Source organism: Convolutriloba macropyga, chromosome 2, assembly GCF_964194025.1.
Source record: "Convolutriloba macropyga chromosome 2, txConMacr16.3, whole genome shotgun sequence".
NCBI lineage: Eukaryota > Metazoa > Xenacoelomorpha > Acoela > Convolutidae > Convolutriloba > Convolutriloba macropyga.
The window spans coordinates 80,472,135-80,498,513 of record NC_134469.1 but is presented as its reverse complement, the minus strand read 5'-3'; the positions used below and the strand labels follow the sequence as shown (position 1 = coordinate 80,498,513).

The 26,379-nt window shown below is 36.7% G+C and overlaps 1 protein-coding gene and 1 non-coding gene across 3 annotated transcripts in view; one reads left to right on the top strand and one right to left on the bottom strand.

The window, feature by feature from the left end:
• The window catches only part of LOC142334775 (E3 ubiquitin-protein ligase UBR2-like), a 122,301-nt gene extending 103,072 nt beyond the window's left edge, over positions 1-19,229 (top strand). For both annotated transcript variants that reach the window (XM_075383062.1, XM_075383064.1), the window contains exons 19-22: positions 5,335-5,455; positions 6,389-6,547; positions 14,489-14,737; positions 18,723-19,229. In XM_075383062.1, coding sequence (XP_075239177.1) covers positions 5,335-5,455; positions 6,389-6,547; positions 14,489-14,737; positions 18,723-18,867 — 674 coding nt within the window. In that variant the 3' untranslated portion in view covers positions 18,868-19,229. The remainder of the gene's footprint in view (positions 1-5,334; positions 5,456-6,388; positions 6,548-14,488; positions 14,738-18,722) is intronic.
• Trnak-cuu (transfer RNA lysine (anticodon CUU)) lies at positions 5,868-5,940 on the bottom strand. The gene has a single exon. It is a non-coding gene; the product is annotated as a tRNA-Lys (tRNA).
• Positions 19,230-26,379: the final 7,150 nt, after the last annotated feature.

Sequence of the window (26,379 nt, the reverse complement as noted above, 5' to 3'; positions counted from 1 at the left end):
GCTAATGTTCTTTTCTGTGAAACTATTCGTTTTCAAAAAATTCTCATCAAATAGTTTTATGTTGCCCTCATCTGTTGTTAGTTTTTTACATTATGCATTGGTTTTACTTTAACTTTTGTGTGCTCTCTAATAAGCAGCTGGTTTTAGCCTCAATTTTGGATGTTCTAATAAAATATTTTATGCCACTTATTCACTAAGAGTTTGTTGCAGTTCGAAGTGTTGAAGTGGAAGTTTTTTTGTTTATTTTCGTGTCCAGAGGCATTTGCTATGTTGAGTCTTAAACGTTTTTCTTAAACGGAATTTGACAGTTAGGTTTTCAGTTGGTTTAATTCTTGCGATTTTAGTTCAGGACGTGTAGTGCTATGTTTCTTTTGTGATTTTTGATTGAAATCTTGAACACGAAACAAAATGAGCATGGGACGTCACTACGATTACTTGAAATCTGATTTTTCGTTCGCTCCAGGCAATTTGATTGAATTTTAGTGACGTCTTTGTTCACTCTTAGCGGAACATATTTTGTGTTCATTCGGGCGATCAAATTATTGTTCACGCGTAACTTACCTACTCTCAAAAATGACTTCCTCTCACTAAGCGACTTAAAGCGATTTTTTCAAGGATATAAGGTCAAGTGAGTGTGTTTCATTCTAATTGAAATTCATTTAGGAGCAGCTAATAGAAACAGCGATATGTTATCCAGATTTTAATCAAAATATTTCTCAATTAAATTTTTTTTTAATTTATCTTTTTGAAACTACAGATCTTTGAAGCTATCAAGGCTATTCTCTGGAAATCTACCTGCTATTTGATTTAAATGCGCATTAATAATTGCTTGTAAACGGAGTTTATCAATTAGATAAGTCCTGTTGGTCTATCGTTTTATGCGTACCGAGTTTCCGCCTTTTTTTGTCTGACCATTAGACGTTTCTTCCTCAAATATGGGATAAACAGCTAAAGCCCGGAGGGCATTAGGTCGCTGAGCAGGTGGCTTACATCTTTAGTATTCTCTAAGTACAAACCCGACGATGCGCAGAAGACACAGAATCATGATAAGGGGCATACTGCGAGAGTATGACGCGAGTTCTCATTTTTTTTACAATTCAAAGAATATGAATTGTATTGGGGCGCTCTCTTTTACGACTCGAAGAGGATTATTGTTAGAGCGTATTTTCGGATCTTCAATTGTGTTGGATTGTATCAGAAACAGGAAGTGAAATGCGTGAAAAAGTGTTTAGGTCAAATTGCTGAGGATCAGAGAGAATATAGTGGTGTTCTGTCCATGCCATATTTTTAAGAGCGAGAAGAGTAGGTGTGAAAAAATTTTCGTCAAGCGATCAATTTTTTTCGATCACATGTGGAATTTTCAAAGCAGTTTTTTAGTTTAAACTCCTTTTTTTCCTGTCAAAAATTTTTCGTTTACCCAAACTAGTAATATTGCGTTTAAAAGCTTTTTTGACCATCTGCCTTTCACGCCCTTTAAGCAGTTTTGTATTCTTTGAATTTTTAAAGCATTTGGGGAGTTCTGTGGTTCACATTAGCTGTTCTAGTGATTTTGGATTGCTTTTTATTTAATTGCTGTTGATTCTGAGTTGTTTTTTAAAGATAATAGTAAATTTTTGCTAATTTTGTGTTTTTTTTCAAAACTTTTGAACGTTTTTGCTCATTTTAAGCTTCTCTTTCTGTCAATTGAAGTCGTTTATGAGAACTAACCGAGTCGAAAGGTTTTTGCCAATAGTTGTTTTGGAGCAGCAATTCGTGATGAAATTTTCATCAGATTCTTTATCAGTTATTGTTGTCGGGTAATTTTACATTGCTAATTTGCCAGTTATTGTTTTAAATTGATTCGCATGATCAATTGTGAGGTTCATTATGCCAGTTAGGATAGTCAGTTTTTTTTGCTCTGAGTCGTTTCCGGAAGTCTTCCGGTTATGTTTTTTATCACACTTTTTCATGACTTTGGAAGTATTTTTGGAGCACTGATTTTGGTCACGCCGAAACATGAAGTGGAGCGAAAAAGGAGTCGTTTTGCGGCTTAAAATTTTTCGCTCGAATTTTAGAGAGCAGTGAGAAAATGGTGTTTGAACAAAAATTTGCTTTCTTGCTAGTTGTTTTTGTTCATATGCAGAATTTTGACATTGGTTATTACTGTTTTCTTTTAATTTTTTGATCTGATTTTTTTTCGAAATGGTTTCTCTATTTCATTTGTAGTCTGTTGTGGGTCTAGTTTTTTTGTTAATTCAATGACATTTCTTTGAATTGTACGTCAGGACTTGTCCTGCTGTGTTTTTTCATTTCGCTTTATCTTTTGATCACGTTTTTCGTTTTACATATGTCACAATTCTCACGCTTGACTTCTGACTTATTTGAATGCATTTTGACTGAATCGATTTTCAATACTTTCACGTATTGAATTACGTAATATAGTGAATACCGTCAATTGAAAAAATTCAAAAGCAAGAGAAACGGGCTAAACCAATAAAGCCCGGTCATTAAGTCATATTCAATTAGGTTATCAAAGCTCCTGAAAACTATTGCTAGCTGGCGTTAGTATTATGCTTAGCCTTCAGTTTAGAAGCTGAATAAGGTGTACTTTTAGAATCTAACTGAATATGCCGAGTTTACACACCCAATAAGAACAGTTTGACACTTCGAAAAATTCTGTCAGTTTCTCTCTTAGTTTTTTTCTTTATCTGCCTTAATACCAAGGTGCGTCAAGCGGTTCAATGGTGGCTACTTTCCGGCAATTTGCCGGGTATGTTTCTAAATTTGCGTGTTCCAATTGTTCCATTCGTGACTACGCCAAAGTGGTCTTTTTGCATTTCTGGCTTACATCTTGGATCTTTTCTGTTTTTGCCCCCCCCCCCGCACGTCCATTTGCACCCCCCACTTTTACATATTATAGCATATTTCACATAAACAGAAAAGATTTCACATTTTGACCGGTTCGAGGTTTTTCAAGGATATAAGGTCAAGTGAGTGTGTTTCATTCTAATTGAAATTTATTTTGGTGCAGCTAATAGAAACAGCGATATCTTATCCAGATTTTAATCAAATATCTCTCAATTAAAATTATTTTTAGTTTATCTTTTTGAAACCGCATTAATATTTGCTTGTAAACGGAGTTTATCAATTAGATAAATACTGTTGGTCTATCGTTATGCGTACCGAGTTTCCGCCTTTTTTTGTCTGACCATTAGACGTTTCTTCCTCAAATATGGGATAAACAGCTAAAGCCCGGAGGGCATTAGGTCGCTGAGCAGGTGGCTTACATCTTTAGTATTCTCTAAGTACAAACCCGACGATGCGCAGAAGACACAGAATCATGATGAGGAGCATACTGCGAGAGTATGACGCGAGTTCTCATTTTTTTTTACAATTCAAAGAATATGAATTGTATTGGGGCGCTCTCTTTTACGACTCGAAGAGGATTATTGGTAGAGCGTATTTTCTGATCTTCAATTGTGTTGGATTGTATCAGAAACAGGAAGTGAAATGCGTGAAAACAAAGTGTTTAGGTCAAATTGCTGAGGATCAGAGAGAATATAGTGGTGTTCTGTCCATGCCATATTTTTAAGAGCGAGAAGAGTAGGTGTGAAAAAATTTTCGTCAATTGATCAATTTTTTTCGATCACATGTGGAATCTTCAAAGCAGGTTTTCTTTTTTTCCTGTCAAAAATTTTTCGTTTACCCAAACTAGTAATATTGCGTTTAAAAGTTTTTTTGACCATCTGCCTTTCACGCCCTTTAAGCAGTTTTGTATTCTTTAATTTTTTAAAGCATTTGGGGAGTTCTGTGGTTCACATTAGCTGTTCTAGTGGTTTTGGATTGCTTTTGATTTAATTGCTGTTGATTCTGAGTTGTTTTAAAGATAATAGTAAATTTAAGCAACTTTTGGCCTATTTTTGTATTTTGAAAAACTTTTTTTGAACGTTTTCGCTCATTTTAAGCTTCTCTTTCTGTCAATTGAAGTCGTTTATTCAATGAGAACTAACCGTGTCGAAAGGTTTTTGCCTTTATCAGTTATTGTTTTCGGGTAATTTTACATTGCTAATTTGCCATTTATTGTTTTAAATTGATTCGCATAATCAATTGTGAGGTTCATTGTGCCAGTTAGGGTAGTCAGTTTTTTGCTCTGAGTCGTTTCCGGAAGTCTTCCGGTTATGTTTTTAAATATCACACATTTTCATGATTTTGGAAGTATATTTGGAGCACTGATTTTGGTCACGCCGAAACATGAAGTGGAGCCAAAAAGGAGTCGTTTTGGGGCTTAAAATTTTTTCGCTCGAATTTTAGAGAACATTGAGAAAATGGTTTTTGAACAAAAATTCGCTTTCTCGCTAGTTGTTTTTGTTCATATGCGGAATTTTGACATTGGTTATTGCTGGTTTTTTTTTTTCATTTTTTGATCTGATTTTTTTGAAATGGTTTCTCCATTTCATTTGTTATCCGCTATAGGTCTAGTTTTTTGTTTAATCAATGACATTTCTTTGAATTGTACGTCAGGACTTGTCCTGCTGTGTTTTTTCAGTTCGCTTTATCTTTTGATCACGTTTTCCGTTTTACATATGTCACGATTCTCACGCTTGACTTCTGACTTATTTGAATGCATTTTGACTGAATCGATTTTAAATACTTTCACGTATTGAATTACGTAATATAGTGAATACCGTCAATTGAAAAAATTCAAAATCAAGAGAACGGGCTAAACCGATAAAGCCCGGTCATTAAGTCATTTGCACCCCCCACTTTTACATGTTATAGCATATTGTTTGCATTTCATAAACTTACATATACAATTATGCACAAACCTCATATACAAATTAATGATGCAGCGAAGTTTTAAATTTAACACATTTAAAGTAAATTCAACTTTGCTTATAACATAGGCAGACAAATGCGTATTTTAACTATTTTCGCTCTTATCTTTCATAGGATTGGTTTTATGGTACTAATTTTTTTGACAACCGGAAACAAAATTCCATCCAATCGTCTACCGATACCGGCAATTTTTGTGACTAAATTGAAGGATCTCTAAGGATGAAAAAGTGTATATTTGGGAGGGGGTGCAAGTGCAAAAAGACTGGATATAGAGGACTGGGGGGGGGGGGGGGGGGCAAAACGGAAAAGATTTCACATTTTGACCGGTTCGAGGTTTCCGACGAATGCCAGATTTTCTTTCTGACTTCATTATAGAGTCACGTAACTCATATTGGTAACATCGCACTGATCATGATACTGAGTAAATAGGGCGTTCTTCAAGAACCGCGTAGCCAATCGAGATGCAAGTCACTGCTGAAAATATATCGACTGTAAAAATTAAGAGTCGATGTTGCTTAGATGACAACAATATGGAGCTGTTATGTCAGTACTTGGGCATCCCTTTCAACCTGGAGGAGTTGCTGAAACCTCTGGAGATGTCTTTACTCAACTCCACCCCTCTCACTCCCTTCATCTCCAGGTGAGCTCAATCCTCAGTTCCAACCCACCCCCCCCCCCCCTCCCGTTTTAGACATGTTAAAGTGTATGACGGCTTTCAACTATTTACAAACACATACGAACAATAAGCATTAACCAAAATACAAATTTTTGCAGCTTTTTGTTGACAATAATGGAAAAGATCCCAAAATTGATAGACAACTTCTGCTGGCTAACATTATATCTATAGTTGCCAATTTTTATGCTTTGAATCATCACCGCGGAAATTAATTATAGACTTTCTTTACTTCGATCCGATATTGCGATAATGGGTGACATTTAAACAGGAGTATGAGTTTAAACTTATTTGAACAATATTTTAATCCAAGGGAATTTGAGAGTATGATTATTACTTGTAAATAACTTAAAATTGCAGTGATTTAAGACAAAAATTCCGCCCAACGTGGGGCTCGAACCCACGACCCTGGGATTAAGAGTCCCATGCTCTACCGACTGAGCTAGCCGGGCTTGTTTTGCGTTGTCCTCAAGGCTTATTATTGTGGAGCCGAGCTGAGAGAATTTAAACAGTTTAAACCCTTATTCAACAGTTACTGTCCACTAGTTTAGTTACGAACAATTAATAATTAGTTCTAACTTTGGGGAGGCCAGTAGAGCCGATCGGGCGCAGAGCAGAATGTCATAAAATTGAATATAAAACCGAATTTTCCCCGTCTGATTGGTTGATCTTGAACACATTTCTTTGAAGGCAGCTTTTTTGTGTGAAAGATACTTACAAAATAGCGTAACGAAAGTCGCAAGCTCCTCTAACTTCATTTCTCTCAATATCTGACGACCTGCCCCCCCCCCCCCCCAAAAGTAAATAGTGGTCATATTACCGTAATGGGGCCATGATGGCAAAGACCCCGATTTTCAACAGCCAATACCCGATTTTCGGTATTAGAAATTTGTATTATAGAATGTGCGAGGCAATGCGATATGAGCTGGCAATGAATACACAAGTGGTGAATGTGAGTTACCCTCTGGAGCCAATGCAGCTCATCTCTCTCCCTCGCGACTACACTCACCTCATCAACCAGCCCATGAAAATGTGTCCCACCACAAACTCTGTCATGAGGTAGGAGATCATTTCCCATATTGTACTCCCCGCATCCTGTTTGCGCGAATAATTGTTGTTTTTAGCAGCATTGTGTGTCTATTAAGAAGTCTATTATTAAAGCTCCAGCCTTTTTGATTTTCATTTTTTTAGAGATTGAAATTTTATCAGTTAAATCTTTACAATTGAAGCACTTCAAATGCTGGCCAATGAGAAAAATAAGAAACGGATCAGTTAGAATTTAGTAATGGATTTGTAATTTTTTGGACCTCACGGAGGGCGCTAGTGAAAATGACAGACTACCAAAATATAAGAAATTTTACTGCTGGCCAATCACAGTTGAGAAAAAAGGAATGTTGGCTGATTGCTCAACAAATTCTCCATATTTAATAGCCGCCCTCATCTCAGCCGGCTATTATAGCGCTCCTATTTTTTTACAATTCAAAGAATTTGAATTTTATTGGGCGCTGTCTTTTTTTAAGATCTGTTCATACATTTTCATGATTTTTGAAGTCAAATTGGAGTAGTGATTTTGGTCACGCCGAAACAGGAAGTGGAGCGAAAAAGCGAGTGGTTTTGCGGCGTGAAATTATTTTGCTCTAAATTTAAAGTAGAGTGAGAAAACGGTGTTTGAACAAAAATTCGCTTTCTCGCTAGTGGTTTTTTGTTCACATGCGGCAATTTCGCTTTGATTTTTTCTGTTTTTAATAGCCGCCCTCATCTTCTCAGCCGGCTATTATAGCGCTCCTATTTTTTTTTTACTTCGTCGAATAAAAAAATGTTTCGCTTTACCTCATTTTGCCGCCTTTTCAACATTTTGCGTGAAATCTTTTTGACTTCTCTAGGCTAGTTTCTCTCTTCTCTCATTCTGCTAAAAGTGATGTTGAACATCAGTTGCTCAGCAAAGCAATTCAAAATGAACAGAGTCAGTATAAAAAATTGAAGTCAGAAATAGAAACGGGATGAACCCATAAAGCCCAGTTTTAGATGCCCGCTATTTGAACGTCGTTCCTATAAGTCTTAGTTACCATCTCCTATGCTTATTGGTATTGATAGTAGCCCCTGTAGCCTCTCTCTAAGAAACAGAAGTATGTTCAACTACGAAATGCCATCAAAATAAATCGGAATTAAAAAAATGTTTTAGTACAAAATTTTTTTTTTCAATATCTTCTGTTATTTCAATCCCAATCATGCTTATTGGAATCAACGGCGGCTATTTTCCGGCAATCTGCCGGGTATGTTTTCGATTTTTTGGATCAGATTTTCTTCTAAATGGTTTTCCCATTCCATTCATAGTCCTTTCTAGGTCTAGTTTTTTGTTTAGTCAATGAAAATTCTTTGAATTGTACGTCAGGACTTGTCCTGATATGTTTTTTTACTTCGTCGAATAAAAAAATGTTTCGCTTTACCTCATTTGCCGCTTGTTCAACATTTTGCGTGATATCTTTTTGACTTCTCTAGGCTAGTTTCTCTCTTCTCTCATTCTGCTAAAAGTGATTTTGAACATCAGTTGCTCAGCAAAGCAATTCAAAATGAACAGAGTCAGAATAAAAAATTGAAGTTAGAAATAGAAACGGGATAAACCCATAAAGCCCAGTTTTAGATGCCCGCTATTTGAACGTCGTTCCTATAAGTCTTAGTTACCATCTCCTATGCTTATTGGTATTGATAGTAGCCCCTGTAGCCTCTCTCTAAGAAACAGAAGTATGTTCAACTACGAAATGCCATCAAATTAAATTGGACTTAAAAAATATTTTTGTACAAAAATCTTTTTTCAATATATTCTATTCTTTCAATCCCAATCATGCTTATTGGAATCAACGGCGGCTATTTTCCGGCTATCTGCCGGGTATGTTTTAAAATAGAATATGCGTGTTAACGTAAAATTGCTAGAAATCAAATGTGAACCATCAAAACAACAACCAAAAGTAGTGCAATGCTTCAAATGCCAAGCATATGGTCACATAGCAGCAAACTGCGATAACATGCAAAGGTTCTAAAAATGCGGTGGACACCACCACGTCAAAGACTGCAACCAAAATGAACCTTGCTGCGCAAATTGCATTGAAAAGCATAGCGCTGCCTATAAAGGCTGCCAAAAGTATAAAGAAGCAAAACTAAAAGCACACGCTGCGTCATATGCAGAGGCCCTCACAAATAAACCAGAGAACAAAGGCAAAGAACGAGCACAAAAAATAGCAAGTGATGCTCAAACACAAATCGAAAACAACCTCAAAAGTATGCTAACGAGTCTTTTTACAAACTCGAAAGCAAAATAGAACAGATAACAAAAATTGCAAATGAGCGACTTCGATTCGACCTCCAGAGCCAAATTGATCAATTAAACATAAACCTACAAAATACAATCAAAATAAACGAAAGAACGAGAGAAAATATTAGGAAAACAATCATGGAGAACATCACAAAAGTGCTATGTGAAATTTTAAGAGACAACAAAATAACAGTAGATGAAGTGAAAATGAGACAAAAACTAAATAAACTTAATGACAACAGAACTAAAAACAAGAACACTCAGCAATAAGAGAAACAACAAATTGAAATAAGTTAAAAATCAGAACCGTTTAAAACAAGAAACAAATGATTGAAAAACAAAAATTACAAGAAAACACTAATAGTCACGCAACTAAATTGTCGCGGACTAAATAAAAATAAAATAGAAATATTAAATATACTGAAAAACCTCAAGCTGACATAGCTTGCCTAAATGAAACCCACTTAGGAAAGAAAAATCACCCAAACTTAGAAGGCTATGCCCTAGCAGGAAACACTAAATACAGCCGTTTAGGATCTGCAATCTACATCAAACATCGAATAAATTACGAACTTATTGAAACGAAAACATGTAAATCAGAGAGCAAACTAACACAAGAATGTATTACTATAAAAACACTTGGACTCTACATAACAGACATCTATGTATCACCACATTTAGAAATAAGAATGGACCTAATCACAAAAATAGCAAACAACGAAGCCCACTTAATTACTGGTGAAATTAATATAAAACACCCAATGTTTGGAGTCAATGACCTAACCACCAACAGAACGGGAAAAATAATTGAACAATGGTTTGATGAGGAAAACTACATAATACTAAATAATTATGATTGCACACACAAAGATGGTGGAACACTAGATGTACACCTAGCCAACTCTAAACTCACAAGCTTATTTGATAATTTTTATGTCTTCAACGAAAGTCCTAGTGATCACTACCCAACGGTTAGCACCTATAACATAGACAAACCAATCGAGTCAATAAAAAAGTTAACTGGGAAAAGTACAGAAATCATATCTTGCAAAACTCAGATGACCTAGACAGGAGAATAACTAACAAAATAGACTTAGAAAAAAACATAGACAGGATTACACAAAAAATTCAAACTGCATACAAGGAGAGCATATACATGAATAAACACATAGCTACAAACTAAATTAAAAGTTTTTTAACTTGTACTTAAATTACAAATTAAAAAACTGACAAGAGAAAAGCACAAACTAGAGAGAAAAAGGAACAAACGGAGAAGAAACGACGAAAGAAACACAACCCAACACCAAATTATATGCAACAAGATCAACATACTAACAAAAGAATTAAAGAGAATAAATAAAGAAAACACAACAAGACAGCAAATGAAACTAATTGACAAATTAAACCAAGCAAAGAAAGGTAATAACTTTTGGAAAGCTGCAAAAATATTACTTAACCAAAACCAGAAAAACAACGAACAATTACCAATGAAAAATCAGGAAGCTGCAGATGCTTTCGCTGAAAATTTAAAAACAACAATTGAAACAAACGAATCAAAAACACATGAGGGAAAAGATCACGAGAAAATTGTCTCACTGAAAATAAGGAACAAACTTTAAGACAATTAAACTAAATGAAGATGAAAGGAAACACACAGAAGTAAAACCTGCAACTCTCAAAAATATATTAGGAAATCGTAAAAATACTGCACCAGGACATGACGGAATAAGGTATCAAATGATAAAACAATTACCATTAGAAATAATAGAAAACCTAGCACAAACAATTCAAACATCAATACAGTTAGGACATGTACCAGCGCAATGGAAAACTACAACCGTTACAATGACACCAAAAATAGGAAAAGACCACAAAACGCTGGACAAAAGGATACAGACCATTATCATTAACATCTTGACTTGGAAAACTGTGCGGAAGCATTGTAAACGAAAGCTTGGTAAATCACTGTGAAAAACTAAACCCGTTCGGTGATCAACAAAGTGCCTACAGATCTGTTAGATGCACAACAGATAATCTTCTAACGCTAACAGAAAAAGCAACAACAAGCTTTAAATGGAAAGGTGCCACAGCTGCTGCCTTCTTAGATGTAGAGCAAGCTTTTGCCTCAGTATGGCACTTATATAAGCAAATTCAGACTAACACACCATGGTGGATCACAAAATGGACTAGCAGCTTCCTAAGTAACAGAAAAATCAAAGTAAAATACAATCAAGCAATTTCCAAAAGCTTTACACCCGAAGCAGGGGTCCCCCAAGGGAGCATTATAAGCCCAATCTTGTTCAATATGTATGTAAGAAAACCAAAATGTAAAGATACATCAATTTCACAATATGCAGATGGCGTCGCTATATACTACACACATGAAAAACAAGAAATAGCTACTAAACACTTACAAATCGGAATCAAACAATTAGAAAAATGGTGCGACAAATGGAAAATACTCACGCGGGAAAAACCATATACACCATCTTCACTAGACAAATACTGAAATAAAATCTAAGACTAAGTTTAGGGTCAGAATATGTCAACGTCAATAAAGAGGTAAAATTTCTTGGACTTGATCTCAATTATAAATTGACGTGGACAAATCATGTAAACAAAATAGTCGCAAAAATGCAACAAAGAATCAATATGCTAAGACACCTAAAAGCAAAAAACAAAATCTAATATTATTATGTACCTTTTTAACACAATGGTAATACCACTATACATGTATGCAAATGCAGCCTGGGCAAATGTAACGAAAAGCGATCTCAACAAGATAAAAAGAGAACAAATTAAAGCCATAAGACTTGCCTATAACCTACCAATGTGGACAAGCGTAGATGAACTACATCAAATAGGAAATTTAGAAATAGTAAGCAGAACAATCCAAAAATTTAGTTAGGAATACCTTGCAAGGGCTATAAAACGAAATAAAGAAATTAAAAACATAACAGAAAAAGATTTAATAAATTGGAGCTAGATCAAAATGTTTCTAACTCCTTTGCAAAACATTTTATAAAGGAAAAAAGAAAAGAATTAGAAGTACAGGGCAGAAAGGGAAAACCAAAAAACTAACGCAAAAATGTAAAACAAAGGTGGATGCGGATGTCTTGGGTTATGACTCGAGACGTTAGCAGAAGCCATCCAAAGTGAAAAAGAATAAAAAGAAACGAGCATAAGGATAAAAACAAAATTGGGGCAAAATTCAAAACAAGGGTGGATGCGGATGTCTTGGGGTATGACTCGAGGCGTTAGCTGAAGCCATTCACAGTGAAAAAGAATAAAAACAAACAAAATTAGGACAAAATTCAAAACAAAGGTGGATGCGGATGTCTTGGGGTATGACTCGAGGCGTTAGCTGAAGCCATCAAAATAGTAGCAAGTTTCCTAAAAATCTAAAACAAAGAGGAAAAATCTAAAATTAAAGCAAATAAAGCTGGATGCGAACGTCTTGGGTTATGACTCGAGACGTTAGCTGAAGCCATCGAAATTGAAAAAGAATGAAAAGAAACAAGCATAAGGATAAAAACAAAATTAGGGCAAAATCCAAAACAAAAGTGGATGCGGATGTCTTGGGGTATGACTCGAGACGTTAGCTGAAGCCATCCAAAGTGAAAAAGAATAAAAAGAAATGAGCATAACGATAAAAACAAAATTAGGGCAAAATTCAAAACAAAGGTGGATGCGGATGTCTTGGGGTATGACTCGAGGCGTTAGCTGAAGCCATTCAAAGTGAAAAAGAATAAAAACAAAAAAATAAGGACAAAATTCAAAACAAAGGTGGACGAGGATGTCTTGGGGTATGGCTCGAGGCGTTAGCTGATGCCATTCAAAGTGAAAAAGTATAAAAACAATTAATATTAGGGCAAAATTCAAAATACACTGCCCGGGCCAAAAACAATTTTTTGCATGTATGGTTGTTATGTGTTTGCATCTGTGTATGTATGCCTGGTATGCCTGGATGCCTAACGCGCGTATATGTGTATATATGTATATGTAAATGCATTTTCAGCTCCCGACATTTGTCTTCAGATGCCCACTAACCAAAGAACCGATGCAAACCACATCAGAAAGATCAGTGTGGGAGACTAGACTGATCACGGGAATCAGTCTAGGTCTTGAAGCTGATCTAACTCCAGGGTACCAGCAAGGGAGGGCAGCATGATTGTTGAAATCATGCTGAGGCCTTGATGCTGGCCCCACACTCTAACTCCGGGGTGCCAGTAAGGGAGGGCAGCATGATTGTGGGAATCATGCTCAAGCCTTGATACTGGCCCCACACTCTAACTCTGGGGCACCAGTAAGGGAGGGCAGCATGATCGTGGGAATCATGCTGATGCCTTGATACTGGCCCCACACTCTGTTCCCGGTCGGGAACAGCCACTCATCCCCGCAAGGGCGAAAATGACCGCCTCAAAAAGAGGCATAAACCACAAACTTTCCGTACTCTCAGTGCACAAGCCGACTGCTCGTCCTCTGAAAGGGAGGGCTGGCTGTTGGTGGTGCACTGAGGGTGCCTCTCTTTTTCTTTCTCTGTCTAAAGACTTTCTCATTACTGTTTTCCATTCACTATAAACATCAAAACCAATGACAAGTCACCGTACTTTCAGCGCACAAGCCGGCTGCTGGTCCTCTGAAAGGGGGGACTGGCTGCCGGTGGTGCGCTGAGGGTGTCTCTCTTCTTTCCTTCTTCTTTCTCTCTTTTCCTTCCTTCTTCTCTAAAGACTCTACTCCTTCACTCTCTCCTCTACTCCCTCTCTCTCAAACTTCCTCTGAAACTCATTTCCTGTCATACCCACGCCCTCTCCATCCTTCCACAAAAACATAACAAAGACCCAAGAAATTCCACAACCAAGCATTCCATTCAAACCAATCTCCCTGCCTTCATCCTCCAGACGAGTACTCAATATAAATCACAAGAAACCAACGAAATTACCAAAACCAAATGCAAACCAAAGTGAAAGCGCGTTTTAAAAGGTGGTGTAAACTACCACCTGACAAATCCTAATTAGCAGTTCGCTGCTAATTGAACACATTCGATTAGCGACTAGCGTAAAATTGCTCAGAAATCACGATAAGCCGAAATAGAATAATTATACTTTTTTGGGGGAAACCTCTCACGTTCAGTTGTGATAGATTCATATCAAATCCGACGGGCCGCTGAGGTATGGACATGGCCCGCGAGGCATGGCCAGATGCGGTAAAAAATATAATCTAGCATTAGACTATATCCAATTTAGGCTAATTGAACGCATAAAGGTGCAGTGCTTTAAATTTCTCAACCAATCACATTCGTTGAAATTTCTACATTTTGGTACGTCTATTTGTTAAGACGTCACCCTCACGGAGCTTACTAAAATGAAATTTTTGCAAGCCAAAGTACAAAATGGATTTATTGCATACTTTAATCGTCATAGAAATCTTCTTTTCTTTTGCTCAAAAGGTTTGAATTACAAGAACGAAAGTTTAGGTGAACCATAACAGGTTTTTTGATACTCCAATATCTAATTGTGACTTTGATATTCGCAAAATTTAGAAATCAATGCATAGCTTTTTTTGTGTACCATTATAGTTCTGAACAATTTTAATAGGGAGTGCCGTAATCACATAATCAAGTCCCCCCTCGCTATTGTGAAACCACCCTACAGTCCTATTTACTGATCAAATCCATTGTTTTGGAGTAGATACCCAGCAATTTGTATGGTGTGTGGAGAAGTGATCTGCTCTGGCTCTTACTGTTGCCAAGTGGCGGACACAACGGCCAACGTGATCAAAGGTGCCTCAATGCAACACGTGGAGAAGTGTACAGGCTCGTCTGGGATGTTCTTGCGTCCCCTGGAGTGTAAAGTGATGCTGATCAGTGCCAGTGGAAAGGGTTGTTTCTTCGGGGCACCCTACGTGGACGAGTACGGCGAAACTGACAGTGGTCTCAAGTAAGGAATACTAAACCAAGTTGTTTAATTTTTTTGCTGAATACTGGCGAAGTGACCAACTTGTTTGCGCCCGATGAGCGAAATTCTGGAAGTAATTTCTCTTATTTTCATTTTTGGTTTAAATTATTTTTTGGAAGTTTTCTGTTTACTACTCTATGGTTGATTAGTTTTACGAATAGATGTATTCAGATGTAAATGACGCCATCAATTGGTTTACTTCATTGATTAATAGCCGCATCAGTTTCTCAGCGGGCTATTATAGCGCTCCTATTTTTTTTACAATTCAGTTCTTAGTTTAACATCTGTAATGCTTATTGGCATTGATACTAGCATCTGTGTTGTCTCGCTGCGAAACAGGAGTATGCTCAGCTCCAAAATGACATCAAAATAGTTTCATTAGTTTTTTCTCTTCTTTCAATCCCAATCTTGGTTATGGGAATCAACGGTGGCTATTTTCCAGCAATCTGCCGGGTATGTTTACTACATCCAGGTGTTTTTCTGAATGCGAGATTGGGTTAATTACCCTGATTATACAGTAATTGGGATTATAGGTTTTAGTTGCAAGAAGATGAGGAGTCTATAATCAGAACGCTCATTACATAGAATATAGAAAATCACGGTCTGATGTCTTCTTGTACTGCAGTACGTGCGCTTGGGGGTGTAAATAACAGAACACCGTAGTCTTTACCATAATAGCAGGGAAAATAAAATTATAGCCTCCATTATGGTATGTTAATGGTAAGGGCAGGCTATAATGGGAAACGTACAAATTAATAATGCATTTACTGCTAGGGGCGGACGAGGGCACAAGGGCCGAATAGATTATGGAACAATTTGAAAGCAACGTTCCTACGATAAGCACAGCTTTCCAAATTAGGGATTTAATTTAATGGTAGTAGATGTGTAGTATTGGCACTGCACACAGATTTTTACGACTCGAAGACGAGTATTGGTATTCTACAGGTTTTTAAAGCTCAAGCAAGTTTGTTCATGACTCATGACTTGAAATTTTTACTTTTGTTTTCGAACATTGGACTTTAACACTAGGTATTTTCTAATATGTAATTAGGAACTGCTCGTAATACGTAAGGTCCAAAATGGGCGGCGTTATCTTCCCATAAGTCGTTCCTCCCTGTCCAAACTACACATAGCTCCGCCCCCTCCCCACCCCCACCTCACCCCCATTAAAAGTGAAAAGGTCGATTTTTTGCTCCCTCGGAGCCCAATTTTTCATGTTTTTTGTCATGAGTATTTGCATGGGAATTAAATCACTAAGCCCTTTACTTGCGTATTTTTGTGATGTATGTTTTGGTTATGCAAATTTAAACACCAAATTTTTTCGAACTAGCCAGTATTTTCTAATATATAGTGATTAGCAACTGCTCGTATTTTTTTTCAATTTTTTTGGAAAATGTTTTGTTCGCTTTTCGAGTCTTCGAACTTAAGGGGTCAATGAAATTTTCCTGAGGCTTCAAGATTGGTTAGTAAATAGTTTTTAGAGAAAAAAATTGTTTTCAAGATATTAATATCGAAAAATTTTCTGTTTTCAGTTTTTAAAAATCCGGATCTTTTCTGTTTCGCCCCTCGATTACAATTTATGTGAAGATATACAGTACGTTACTATGTAAAATATAGCACGTGCACCGGGAGGGGGTGAGAGCGTAAAAGCTATATGCTCACTAAGCTGCTAGGGGGACAGAATAGATCCCAAAGTCTGTCATTTTTTGTCGTTGAATATTTTGTTCTTCAGGGGCAGATAAAAAGTTTTTAAGGGCATGAAAGTGGGTTGTTGGATAGTTTCTAGAGACAACACAATGGTTTTGAAGATATTAACATTACAAGTTTGCGACTTTTCAAAAAATTTAGCATTTCAAATTTTTTCAAATTTTCTATCATTTTTTAATAGCCGCGAAGCGATAGCGGCTATTATTGGGAACATCATAGTTTTTTTAATTCGTCGTCTGCATCGATGATTCTTACGACCTGACTTCTTGGAATTGACTTTTCCAATGACTTCTGTGATTTCTACTGCTTTGCAGTTAAAATTTGTGTTCGTGACGTCATTTCTGCTTTTAGGTCAATTGCGTGACTTACCTCACTCAAAAAATGACTTCTGAACTCACTTATGGAACTTTAAATGTTGTGAACATTTACTACTTAATAGTGTGCATCTAAGTAGTGCCAAACTTATATACCCTAATTATCGATTATTAGTCTTGAGTTTTCGATTTTGAATATTAATTTTGAAAAAGCTCCTAGGGTTTTTTCCTTATAGACCGTATGTGTTATCAAATTGACAGTCCGAATATAACCCAAAAACTCTAGTATTCTATTAAAGGACTGGTGGTCGATCTGTCTATCTTATTCGTTTAGTTGTTTCAATTCATGGAAGGCCACAAGCGTCTATCGCGGCTGTTTTCCAGCAATCTGCCGGCTTTGTTTAATTTTATATCTCGATTTTTAGCAACTTGTAATGAAAACTTTTTTCTTTTTGGAAAGTGTTTTCCAAGTTTTCCGATCTTCAGGGGCCAATAAACTTTTTTCAATGCGTATATATTGTATAATGGGTTTTTTAAATGGATAAAATTTGGTTTTAAGGATAATAAGTTCGAGAATTTTAGTATTGCTATTGCTTTGCTTTCCAAGTTGTTGATTCTGGTTGTCTGTTTGTTTGGCATCGTTCCATTGGTCTGGTAAACACTCTTTGTTTCAACGAAATGAGTTAGAAATTGATTCAGTAAGTTTTTCCAAATATTTTGCACCGTCGCAGAAAGCGAAATCAAAAATTGATCCAATTGAGCCCGGCCATCCAGACTTAATGTTTGACTTGGATTCTGAACTTTGACTTGAGTACATCAAGTAATCAGTGTTCCAGAGTACTTTGCTAGCTGATTTTGGTATTAAGTTATTGTCCTCTTATTTAGAGGCTGAATTATTTATTCAATCTATTGGCACTGCGAACCACATTAAAACACTTTTTTGACAAAATTAGGCTGTCGTTATTTTTTTTGTTTCAAGCGCAACGGTCAGTTGGGTAAACGGCGGATATGTTTTGGTTTCAATCTCAATCGGAGTCGTGGGAATCAACGGCAGATATTTTGCTGCAAACTGACGGGTATTTAAGTGCTCTCAAACAAATTGTCAACTATATTAGTCCTGTTCGTCTTTTTTAATAGCAGCGTCAACAATTCCAGGCAGCTATTATTGCGCTCCTATTTTTTTTAATCATCTAACAGATTTTTGTTTCGTCTCACCCTGACTTCTTGGAATTGACTTTTTTCAATGACTTCAGTGACTTCTACTACTTTGCAGTTAAAATTTGTGGTCGTGACGTCATTTCTGCTTTTAGGTCAATTGCTTGACTTACCTCACCCAAAAAATGACTTCTGAACTCACTTATGGAAGATTTACTAATTAAAGGTCAATAGTGTGCATCTAAATAGTGCCAAACTTATATGCCCTAATTCCTTAGTATTAGAGTCTGGTCAATCTGTATCTAATTTCTTTAGTTGTTTCAATTCATGGTTGGCCACAAGCGTCTATCGCGGCTATTTTCCGGCAATCTGCCGGCTATGTTTGCAATTTTTTGTGCTACCGACTTTTAGTTTTCTCATCCTCAAAATTGGGGATGTGTAAAGCCCGGAGGGCATTAAGTCGCTGAGCAGTTATTGTAGAGCCTGACGTATTATTAGTTCTTTAATTTGGGATTCAGTGAAACGGTTGAGGAGACATAAATTTAGGGTGTGAAAGCGGTTAAAGTTTGACCCCCACCCCACCCGCGCGCGCACGCACTCCACCTTTCTTACTCTCCTTCATCCACCCCATCTATCTCATTGTACCACTTGCCAGAGTAGTTTGAGCGCGATTCCCCGGACTTCGCACAACCGACGGTTTTAGTCGGCTATGTTATAAAATACCAGATTTAAATGGTGATAATCCGCCGGGGGGACTGAATTGATCTCTGAAAGTTTTGTTTTGTGTGTAGACGTGGCAACCCAATGTACCTAAATGATGAGATGCTGGACAACTTGAAGCGTATGTGGTACTCGCAGAGCATCTCAGAAACAGTCAGCCGACAGCTAATGAACTCCAGTTTCCGCATGCTCGCTTTCGACTGGAACGAGATGTGATCACACACATGTTACGCTGCCATTCTAAATCTTCCCAATCTTAGCAGATCTCGTTTAAACTCACACACGCGCGTTTATATATTGCCGATAAAAATGCAGAATTGAAGACGGAATTCAACGTGATGAACACTTGCTCTTGAGATAGTAGATTAGTCAGCTTGAAATAGCCTATTGCTAACATACCTGAACTTTTAACATACCCACAATTTTAAGGTGCTTTCATTATTAAGATTATTCTGCTAACATTTGATATTTTTCAAAATAACGGCTGGATTCTCATCTGAGGTAATTGATCATAGACAGCAAGTCGCTCGCTTTAGTGTGTAGCTAGTTGCTGATGTGAATTTAAAATTCAATATTTGCTCTTTTTCCATAAAAGAATGACTTGAATTTCGTAGCTGGATGTTGGAGTTCAATTCAAAAAAAATTGACATGGACCCCTCTAAAAAGGGCAACCCTGTGTGGGGTCTTGAATGACAAATGGTTTTGGAAGCAACCTATAGCAGAGGCAATAGGGTCTCATCGGCTTTGCTTAGGTATCGCCGCGCATTGGGTAAAATTTGTAATTTATTGCCTTTTATATTTCACTTTGTGGTTGGAGAAATTTTGGTGGGAATCTCCACTTATTAATAGCTGCGCTACCGATAGCTGAGCGGAGCTTCTTTCTGGCGTAAACTAATTTCTTTCGGTTAAGAGGTTTGAATGGGCTATAGTAATATTTTAAGATTGTTTTGATGTTTTTAAGTGCTACCAAAAAATTGTCATGTTAGTAATTCTATTAGTCCTATTGTGCAATTTTTCGTACTGCCGATGTTTGATCTGATCGATTTTTTTGTCTGATCAGTTGACATTGGCATTAAGTTTCTCTGAGAGCCTTACGGTTTTTAATTTTTAAGCTTGCGATTCACCAAAATTTGAGGAGACAAATTCATGGAGCGTGGAGCTTATTTAATCAACACCTGGTGCGATAATAGCGGTTAAATAAACTGCCAGTGTAATAAATTTTAATGCCCGATCGACACTGGAAAAACACTTCATCATTAGACTACGAGTTTATCACACTCTTTTATCGCCACTGATAGTAAGTAAACAGTGACGATCAAAGAGTGGTGATAAACTCGTAGTCTAATGATGAAAACAGTTTGATAAACTTGTAGTCTAACGTTTGCATTGTTGCTGCAATGTGGTATAATTTTGACTGTTCAATTTTGAAATGATTTCAACAGGTGTTGGTTAAAAAAATTACCACACGGTTGTCATCGCCCTCGAAGTTATCATAACACCTCGGCATCGCCTCGGAGTTCGATAAATTCTCGGTGGCGATAACAACCGTGATAACAACTGATAACCCCCCCATCCCTCCACTACCTAATCCTCCACTACCTAATTTCACCGGTAATCCCGCACGATCGACCTCCGCTCTTTTCTGAGCCCCAACTACCTAGTGATGAAGTCAACAACTGGACAGTCGTTTGAGAGCAATTCGATGCTGTTGTTGGACATTTTTTTAAATTAAATTTTTCTATTTTTAATTAGCTGGTTTTGGAAAGATTTCCTCAAAAAATGAAGATTTGTGTTGTTTGCGGAATTCTTCCGGTTAGATTTTTTAACGTGTTTTCCCGTTCTCTTCTGACAGGATGTAAAGTGATATGCCGGAACTGCAAGCAAGTGTGAAAACGAAAATCAGCCGAAGAAACGCACAAGGAAATAGCAAGGTATTTTTTTCATTAATTCTGAAAAAGCTAGATATTTCTGCGTTGAAAAAGTTTTGCCTATAGTATGTTTTGCCTTCTCAATTTTTGAACCAATAATTGTACGTTTGGAGGCAGTTTTGATCGCTGGAATTCAAATAATAGACTTAAATGCAATTTCAAGCTTCTTGTGACATTGGCCGTTTTATACACTTTTTTAAAACGTTTTTACATCTTTTTGAAGTTTAAATTGTGATTTACCTAATATTTTTGGTATCATTGTACAATTGGTAATTTTTCGGGGAAATGAAATCCGGGTACTTTTGTGGAATTTTTTTTCCATTGACAATTTTGATAAGGGGAATTAATGGGTTTTAATCAGAGTTTTGCTAATTTTTTCCAATTCAAGTTTTTCACCCATTTTTGAGTGTTTCTCAATACTCCGTCTTGTTAAGTCCTCTATTTGGCAAAGTTCTATTAATTTTGCGTGCGTGTCGGATCTGGATATGTCTCTCACTGATCGAACAGCGGAGGTTCGTTGCAAAATTTTGAATTTCGGTTGCTTCAATTCTGTTCTCAGTTTCCACTCTGCTATTTTTTGCTTTGCTTTCAATCATTTAATTATGATTTATTGGTCAAAAATCAACTGCACTACATGCTCAGTGCTGAAAAATCTCATTTGCTTTCAAATGAGAGCAGCTGGAATATATTTATTGATTCCATTTTGCCGCTAATGTGTTTTGACTTTAAGTTTTTTAAAAACTGTTTTCGTGACCTGTGTGTTGTCTTTGGTACGCGATCCCTGGGTTAACAGAAGTCTGCGTACGCTTTTTATTAAGTTTTACTTTTGTGGTCCAAAGATTTTTAATTGCTCTCAAACGAAGTTTGTACCAATTGTATTAGTCTTCAAATATATTCGTCTGACTCATTTGACTTTTCGTCCTCAAAAATGGGATAGCGCCCAGCGGGAGTATAGTTCTCTTAGATAGAACGTTTCAGCGCGCTAGTCTTCAAGTATGTGATTCACAGAAACTGTTTTGGAGACATACTTAGGGTGTAACGGCGGTCCTTAGAGGTTGACAACCCCGCCCCCCACAACCCCCCTCCCCCGTCAGCCCCCTCTCACTTCACACCCCCACCCCCAATCTGCTCTCCTGCACATCATTCAAGATGTAAGGGCCCCGTGCAGCCGAAAAACACTACGACCGTTGCAACCTCCCACCCCCAGGGTTGCGTCATCCCCCCCCCCCCATTAGCACCCCGGTGCACTCCACCCCTCCGCCCGCTGCGCTCACCTCACGCCCCTTCAATTAAGCTAGCCACTGACGAACACAACCGCTCGCTGGTAGTTTGAGAGCAAGTCGACCGATGTTAGTTTATTAGTGGGTTTTAGTGACTATCATGACACTTTTTATTTTAAGAACTGTGAAATTTGAATTTTTGAAAGACTTCATTGTCCTAAATAGCTGCTGATAAAACTCACGTAGAAGTTTCAAAATTCCTGTTCTCCGCAAATCCAAGCTCTACAACGCCAAATTTTCCTACACGTTTTCCAGATATCAGCATTGATTTCAGCACTGTAAGCATGGTCGCGCTAAAAAATGACTAAGCGTGCAATGGAGGCAAATACTTAAGTTTTGAGTGGTGTTTTTTTCTCGTTTGTCTTTTCTTTGTGTAATCTGTGTTTTAGTTCATCTATCAGTTATTTACGCTTTTTGAGCAAAAAAGATTGCACTGCATCCTCAGTTTGGACAGGTCTTGTTGCTACTCTTTCGCAACTAAGCTGAATTTTTCAACTGATCCCCATTGTGGCTAACATTTTTCGACTTGTAAACTATTTTAAAATAAATTAACCATTTTGTTCTTTGTTGAGCGATCCCTTGATGTAAAAATATTACTTGTTTTACAACAGTTAAGTGTTAGTTTTATGGGCTATTGTTTTGATTTTGGTTTTCAATGACTACAATGGTACTTTTTGTCAAAGACCTCCGTAAAATTCTAACTTTAGTTGTCTCTCATTTCTATTATACAAAGGTGTTGAGATGACTGTTCAACTTCATGTAATGTAATTGTTTACTTAATACACGGTAATTGGGATTAGCGACTTTCGCATCACTTTTTTTAAAAAAAAAGAATATGAGTTTTGAATATTTATCCATCTTGTTTTTGATATGTGCACAATGAGCTACCAAAAAGTTTGTTTTCTGGTTTTTGTTGTATACGTTTTGTTGAATATCGAAGGATACTTTTCTAATGAGGCTGATAATCAGATTTAATCTTCAATAATTTTTGCGTTTTGCGATTCAGAGGTTTTCTTGCTACACTGTTTTATGTCGTCAAGATATTTGTTAGAACCAAATAACGTCACCGCTCTCTCAAAACCTTTAAATCTGCTTTTTAGCCATTCTTTCGCGAAATTACATCTATTTGTGTGTGTTACGTTGCTTCACTTTTATTGCAGCGAGTTTTGCGTTTGCATTAATAAATTGTTGGGCTTAGAATAGTCCTTATAGAATGAAGATGGTACTCGAAAGTCAGTCGCTTTTTCAGAACTGGTAAAAATTGGATTTTAATGGCTAAGCTCTGAAATGAGGTCGGACTCAAGTCCAGGCCTGCATAATTAATTTATGGAAAAATCACCTGATAATTTTAACACTCACTGAATCATCTTCAAGGCCAGAAAGTTCGTTCTAATTCGGCTTTGCAAGTTATTCACCGAAAGAGGCAATATTCATGAAACAAAAATTATTGTTTGAAGTGACAGGGATGAAATCCCGAGTTGAGAAAAAAGCGACTGACGTCATCAGAGTCACAATCTATACTTACATCGCAGCATGTGCCACTTAGCGTGATTTGAGCACTGTCAGCATGATTACGCCAAGTTACTAGGCGTGCATTGGCGAGACATACTAATATTTTGAAAGATAATTCTCTCTTATTTTCTCTTTAAAACAGAAATGATGACTACACGGATTTGTTAATTTGGTATTCGGAATCTTGGTACGTTACGAGTTCTTGACTTTCGACGAACTTGAATACAAAAACAACTCAACCTGAAGTCACGATTCAGTACACAACATTTAGAATCTGAAACAATATAGTAAGTCATGTGTTAAAAGATGCAGAACTTCAATTTAAAGCTTCAAGGTGAGCCATATCTCTTCTACATCCCACGAGAACATTTTGTAGAATGGGTCATTTTTTTAGAGAAAAAATTTAACTATAATTTTATTTGTTGAAAAATGTGGAAAGAGAGTCAGTTCGAAAAATACGAGCGAGAAATGATGCATGGTCCATTAACTTGCACAAGAAGTCTTTTAATTTTTGGATAAACTTATTTTACTTTGGAAATCAGAGAAAAAATACAGCGAAAAGTTTGTCCGATTTTTTTTGAAGATACTGAAAAGTACTTGAAGAAACACCACGCAATATTTTGAAACAAGTGACCTCTCATGCTTTGCGGTTCAGTTCGATTATGTTCAAGCACAAATTTGATTTCCTTATTTGTTTTGATTGATTGATGACTTCTGATTTATTTTGAATTGTAAAATTTACGGGTTTTATGTTTTACCCACTTTTGCAACCTAGCAATTCATTGCAATCTGGAAATCTCTTGTGAATAAGTAGTAAACAAATCCTTTGACTGGAAAATAAAGGTTTCAGGGATTAAGCCAGAAATTCCAAACAAACAAGAGCAAATATCTTAATTGTTTGGATGGAAAAACGACTAAAATGTGTAGGTTGCAGTGATGAGACCTTTGCCAAACAACGTAATATTAAGCTTAATCGCTCTCAACCCTGGCTGAGAAAGTTGAATCGGTTGTGAACTGTTTTGGTAGCCTACAGGAACTACAGGATCTTACAACTTTTTTTACTCGACTTTAAGGGATGTTTTAATAGCCCGACGCGGAGAAGGAACGGATAATCCTAAACAAGCAGTTACTCTTTATATGGTTTATGGGATTTGAATTTGACATCAATATTGTATGCAATCTTCACAGCTTGAACACAAAACTCAAGAGCCGAGCGGAATTACTCTCAATTACGTTGCCCGTACTCTCACTTCAAACAAACATAATTTTGCTTCAATGAATAAAGATAGTTGAAAACGAATAAATCCATATAGGAACTGTGGACATAACTGTAATGTCAAAAATCCTGGATTCTAATCATGTGAAGCATTGACCCGGATTTGCTCAATTTTGATTTTATCAGGAACATTTTTGCTGGCATTTGCACATTTTCCAATTTTGCCGTGATAGCAACTTAACGTGCTGAGAATTTTTTTTAGGAAATGGGCGAATTAAAAAAACTCGTCCGTCATCTGATGAACATTTTGCAGTTTCTCTGAAATGCTTTCTGTTTTTTATATGAACTTAAGCCACAATTTTCTGGAAGAACTTCAACATTTTGGTATTATTTCTTCAATTGTCCGTATGTGCTGATTTTTGTTGCGCAATTGGGCAAATATTCAACAACATTTGGAACTTTCGTGTGAAGCAGAACTTTAGTTGCTGGATGTCGAAATTCGAATTGTTATCGATTATTTTGTTTAATTAGGAAGCTGCCACATCAAGTAGTTTTCTAGTAAAATATATTGGTTCAATCTGATTTTCATCACATTTTTTTCATCAGAGAATTGTTTCTGTGTTAGCTATTACAATTTGTTTTTAAAAATGGTATCTCAGGCTGATTTTAAATAGCTTGCTTTTGAATAGCGTGCAACTAGAGAAAACCACGAAAAAAGTTTTAAAAAATAAAACTTCTGAAAGCGTAACCTCAGTTAAGGACAAATAGATGGTTAGAGCTCAGCAGAGTTTCATCTGAAAACATTTAGTAGAAGTTCATTTGAACATCCACAGTTTATTCAGACACCCACTGTTCGTTTTCGCGTATCATTTTATCATATCAAACCGGGTCCCAGTATCAGTTATATCTTTTCCCTTTGTACCCCTCTCAACTTAGAAGGAGCATATTTTTTGCACCCGCCCGACAGCACGTGCCACTTTTTACATAATGATTTACTAACTAATGGAACCATCTCTGTAAAACGGGGTGCATTACCTTTGGGGGATGCCAACAAGATGCCAGTTGTCGCTCACAATCTTAAATCATTCATGGTCTAACGCAATGACAATAGTAAAGTCCGATGCAGCACTATACGGAAAAAATGAGGAAACTCCTCATTTGAAAAATTTGTAGATTTTTCTAAATTATTTTTTGTTTTTTAAGGCACTTTAGCCACATTTTTGTAGGTACTTTGAGAATTTGAGAATAATCTTTATTTCATTGTATGTACCTGCTTTTTTGCAGAATTAAGCAAAAAGTCTGCAAAAGTTGCAACTTTGCTGTGAAGTCGAATTTAATTTGGCATATGTCGAAATGCAATAAGATACGCTTGTATAATCACCAAGCTCCCACATAGAGTTAAGAAATCACAAGGTGATAACAAATATTGCAGAAAAATAAAACTCAACAATCTCAACCCGCGAAGCGAAAGACCTCACGAAAGACCCCGCATACAAACGATTCACGCAAAAATTAAAAACATTGTATCAAAACTTGGCCCCGATTCCGCTGAGATTAAAACGTCAACTAATACATCAACAGTCAAGGAACCTGGCAAGCGTTATATATAGGTTAATTATTCTTTAGACATTCATTCTTTGTTTTGGGGAAACGTTGTACGGGATCAAACTATTTTTTCTTAGAGTCAGTACTCCCCACGCGTAATCATAATTTGATCATTTGTTCAGGGATTGCAATCTACAGGTATTAGTCCTGTTATTTTTACGTCTACTCGATAAAACGTGCAAATTTA